The 5000-nt window shown below is 39.3% G+C and overlaps 1 protein-coding gene across 2 annotated transcripts in view; it reads right to left on the reverse strand.

Moving 5' to 3' along the window:
• The window catches only part of LOC306863547 (LIM zinc-binding domain-containing Nebulette-like), a 29011-nt gene that overhangs the window by 1060 nt on the left and 22951 nt on the right, over positions 1 to 5000 (reverse strand). Inside the window, exons 6-8 of one of the 2 annotated variants that reach the window (XR_013783696.1) lie at positions 3961 to 4064; positions 1154 to 3025; positions 1 to 569 (exon numbers count right to left, since the gene is read on the reverse strand). The exon at positions 1 to 569 is cut by the window's left edge and continues 273 nt beyond it. Coding sequence is in view for 1 of the 2 variants with exons in the window: in XM_079406950.1 (XP_079263076.1) it covers positions 2849 to 3025; positions 3961 to 4064 (281 nt within the window). In the remaining variant the exon portion in view is untranslated. Of the gene's footprint in view, positions 570 to 876; positions 3026 to 3960; positions 4065 to 5000 lie in introns of those variants that run through there. The other variant, XM_079406950.1, reaches the window with a different exon arrangement.

The following is a 5000-nucleotide window of genomic DNA, read 5'->3' on the forward strand; positions in this document are numbered from 1 at the left end:
GAGAGTCGATCTGCAGTGAATCACCGATTCAGAGAGAGTCGATCTGCAGTGAATCACCGATTCAGAGAGAGTCGATCTGCAGTGAATCACCGATTCAGAGAGAGTCGATCTGCAGTGAATCACCGATTCAGAAAGAGTCGATCTGCAGTGAATCACTGATTCAGAGAGAGTCGATCTGCAGTGAATCACTGATTCAGAAAGAGTCGATCTGCAGTGAATCACTGATTCAGAAAGAGTCGATCTGCAGTGAATCACTGATTCAGAAAGAGTCCTTCTGCAGTGAATCACTGATTCATAGAGAGTCGATCTGCAGTGAATCACTGATTCAGAGAGAGTCGATCTGCAGTGAATCACTGATTCAGAGAGAGTCGTTCTGCAGTGATTCAGAGAGAGTCGTTCTGCAGTGAATCACTGATTCAGAGAGAGTCGTTCTGCAGCTGATTCAGAAAGAGTCGTTCTGCAGTGAATCACTGATTCAGAGAGAGTCGATCTGCAGTGAATCACTGATTCAGAAAGAGTCCTTCTGCAGTGAATCACTGATTCAGAAAGAGTCGATCTGCAGTGAATCACTGATTCAGAAAGAGTCGATCTGCAGTGAATCACCGATTCAGAGAGTCGATCTGCAGTGATTCAGAGAGAGTCGTTCTGCAGTGAATCACTGATTCAGAGAGAGTCGTTCTGCAGCTGATTCAGAAAGAGTCGTTCTGCAGTGAATCACTGATTCAGAGAGTCGATCTGCAGTGAATCACTGATTCAGAGAGAGTCGTTCTGCAGTGAATCACTGATTCAGAGAGAGAGTCGATCTGCAGTGAATCACCAATTCAGAGAGAGTCGATCTGCAGCTGATTCAGAAAGAGTCGATCTACAGTGAATCACCGATTCAGAGAGAGTCGATCTGCAGTGATTCAGAGAGAGTCGTTCTGCAGTGAATCACTGATTCAGAGAGAGTCGTTCTGCAGCTGATTCAGAAAGAGTCGTTCTGCAGTGAATCACTGATTCAGAGAGAGTCGATCTGCAGTGAATCACTGATTCAGAGAGAGTCGTTCTGCAGTGAATCACTGATTCAGAGAGAGAGTCGATCTGCAGTGAATCACCAATTCAGAGAGAGTCGATCTGCAGCTGATTCAGAAAGAGTCGATCTACAGTGAATCACTGATTCAGAGAGAGTCGTTCTGCAGCTGATTCAGACTATATGAATCAGTGCAATCAGGAGAAATGAAGACCTGACAGATCATATACAGCTCTGACTGTCAGCACATGCAGCTGTTTACAGTGTAAAGATGATTGAATCAGCAGATCCGAACTGAATCATATGAACAACTGAACGAATGAATTCGGTTCCTCTGTGAGTGATTGAGTTCACAAACACTGATCACATCAGACTGTGTTCATGCTGATCAAAGCCTGTTTGCTGACAGATCAACATGTTACTACAGTAAATAAACCAAACTAGTGAGACTAGTTAAAGCGAACAGTGAACCACCGACGCTGGTCACAGTTAACATCAGTCCTCTTCTGAACACTTTAAGAATCAACAAACATTAGATAAGAGTGGTTTCTACATACAGTAGATGGCTGTTTTCTACGTCACAGGGCTTGTTATGTGCAGATCTGAACGGCTGACAAACAGTCATCAGAATCTGTTCATCCTCCAGAAACTAAACTACCTGTAACTGGTTAGTTTAACAGCCCTATACTAGTTAATTCTAGAACTAGTCAGTGGGACTGAAGTCTCCTGGAACATAAATCTCATTATAAAACAGATCATTAGTGTGACTGAGTGAACACTTACAAACTCATTCAACTATCAATCAATCAAATCATTATTGATTGTTATTAACCTCCATTCACTATCAGATATGAATTAACTGATTCTCATGCTCAGAATATACAGAAGCTTGTTTCTGCCACAGAATAAAAATCATACAAAGTAACTCACAATTTAAACATTTTCTTCATAATTCAGAGACAAAACGTTACAATTGTGAGAAAAAGTCAAGTTAGAAACTCAGAAGTGTGAGATATTAAATAGAAAAAGACACTGCACTGCAAAAAATGATCTTCTTAGTATTTTGTCGTGTTTTCTAGTATAAATATCTAAGAATTCTTGAATCAAGATTAATTTACTTTACAGGTAAACTGACTTAGGATATTATGTCTTGTTTTCTGAAAAAACGATCAAAATTATGTTAGTTTTTGTTTAAAACAAGCAAAAATATCTGCCAATAGGGCAAGAAAAATAATCGTGTTTCGTCTCTGAATTAAGATTATCTTTCTAACCCCACTGTCAGATATTTTTGCGTGTTTTAAACAAAAACTCCAAAAAACAAGATTTAATATCTTGAGTAATTTTACTCGTCAAGTAAATGCATGTTTAGACATTTATTCTAGAAAACAAGACGAAAATACTAAGAAGATCATTTTTTGCAGCGTGTAAGATAAACGTGCAATCCTGAGAGGAAAAGTCTAAACTGAGATATAAACTTTCAGTTGCAAGAAAAAAGATATGAAGAGTTCATTTGCAAAAACAGATAATTATAAGATAACCGTTTTTAACTATTTTCAAAAATCATGTTTTTTTGCTTTTCAATGAATCTCAATCAAACTGCAGTTGAGTTATTCTGATTAGGTTAAAAATAACTAGCAATAAAAACATGTCAACATAATAAAACACGAGTTATCTGTTTTTGCAAATAAACTCTTCATATAAAAAAGCAATTAAAATGTGTTTTCTGTGGCACAAATAAGCTTGCCTATGAATATAATAATCAACTTTTCTCAGGTTTGATGTCTGATGACATCACTTCCTCCTGTTCCTCTTCGATCTGAGCGGAGCATGGGAATGATCTCAGTGCAAACACTCCACGTAGTTGGCCGGAAGCATGCCGGACTTCCCGGTGCGCTGGACCGTGCCAAACATCCATCCCTCGTCGATGGGCTGAGCGTTAACGATCACGTCTCCGTCACGGAAGGAAACCTCGTCGTGGTCCTGAGCAGCGTAATCATACAGCGCTCGATACACTCTCTGCTGGACACAACAACATCATCGTCACGTCATCACTGGGAAACCGATACTAAATATCAGTAATACAATCAAAACCATTCTACTAGCACTGACCTGCTGTCATAGTTCTTATATTTTGAATTAGTTTTTTTAAATATATTTTTTATTTCATTTAGTGCCGTCAAAGGATTAATCGCATCCAAAATAAGTTTTTGTTTACATAATATATGAGTGAATACTGTGTATATTTATTATGTATATTTAAATACACACACATACAATTTTGAAAATATTTACATGTATATATTTATATTCTTATATTATATATAACGATATTTTGTATGTATAAACAACATATTTGTCTTAAATATATATGCGTTTCTATTTATATACATAATAAATATACATTATTTAGCTCTGGACGTTTTTAGTGCAATTCTGAGACGAAAAGCGAGTTTATATCTCAGAATATTATGATATAAAGTTGTGATATACTTGTCACTTGTGATATAAACTTCAGAAAAGTCAGAATTGTGAGATTAAAAAGTTGCACTTTTTAAATTGTTTTTTTACTTTGAAAACCTTGAGTATAAACTTGTTAATATCTCACTATCTATATCTATATTTACTATAAAGCTCAATTTTTTCTCAGAATTGTGAAATTATATATTGCAATTCTCAGTTTCTAACTTCCAATTCAGACGTTTTTCTCAGAACTGAGATGTAAACTAATAAACACAGCTAATGAGAATATCTGATCTGAATAATGATCTACTGTCTTCTGTAGAGCTGCTTTACAGCTGAAACTGAGTTTGTGTCATAACTGAGGAATTCTGCAGACCAGCAGTTTAATTCTAGTATAAACCACTGTAGAGATAAATGTGAGTGAAAGCAGCTGTGTGTGTGTGTGTGTGTGTGAGAGAGTGTGTGTGATGAAGTGCAGTGTGTTCTCTCACCGTGGAGGCTGCGTGCGGAGGAGAGCGAATGCTGCGGACGGCCTGCATGTGAGCGTAACCCTGCTGGTACTGCGGAGGATGATGGGAGTGATGCTGGAACACACCTGCATGAGGGACAACATCACACACACACACACACACACACACACACACACACACAGTCAAACACTGCAGACCGCACACACACCTGCTGGAGGAAACCAGCATTTACTGCAGATGAAACGGGTTAATGTTGAGACAGAAACTGTGAATCATCATCATCATCATCGTTTGTGGATCAGATCTTCGGCTGGTTGATGGGCGATGTTGACTCAAACACACACAGACACACACACACACACACACACACACACGTGTGTAGTTATTTCAGCGGCATGCGTCCATAGGGTTGGGAAACTTAAGTCAATTCCAGTTCCAGAATCGGATACTTGTGTATGTTTGATTTCATTTTTTTTAACCACACTGGAATCGAAACTGAGAATCAATAAGAATCGGAATTGATCAAATTGAAAGGAGACCCAGCCCTACTGATCCGTGATCTTGCCTGAAGCGGATCGGTCCTGCGATGCAGACGCACTGCTGCAGACGGATGCGCTGCGATCGGCCCAGAGCTCTGAGCCCAGAGAACTGCACACCGACTGCGCAGACGGCTGCTGGGGGGCACGGCTGACACGCTCTAACACACACACACACACACACACACACACACACACACGTTACACACAGATAACCAGCGGCTGAGGGTCAGTGTACAGCGGCTGTCGTGCAGGCTTTTAGACTGAATATTGTCCTCCACCGGATCAAAGTCAAAGATGGATCCCGGATCAGTCCTCCAGACCTTCAGCTCTTCAGCACAACACACAGGTCAAAGGTCAAAGGTCAAGGTGATTTGATCAATCAGCAGCTTCAGGATAATATGTGTCGTGTACTAGTGGTCACAGGTTTGGGGTCAATGAGATTAAAAAAAAAAAAAAAAAAAGAATACTTTTGTTACACCAAGGACACATTAAATTAATCAAAAGTGATTTGTAATGTTACAA

This window comes from Barbus barbus (assembly GCF_936440315.1).
Source record: "Barbus barbus genome assembly, chromosome: 44".
NCBI classification, from domain to species: Eukaryota; Metazoa; Chordata; class Actinopteri; order Cypriniformes; family Cyprinidae; genus Barbus; species Barbus barbus.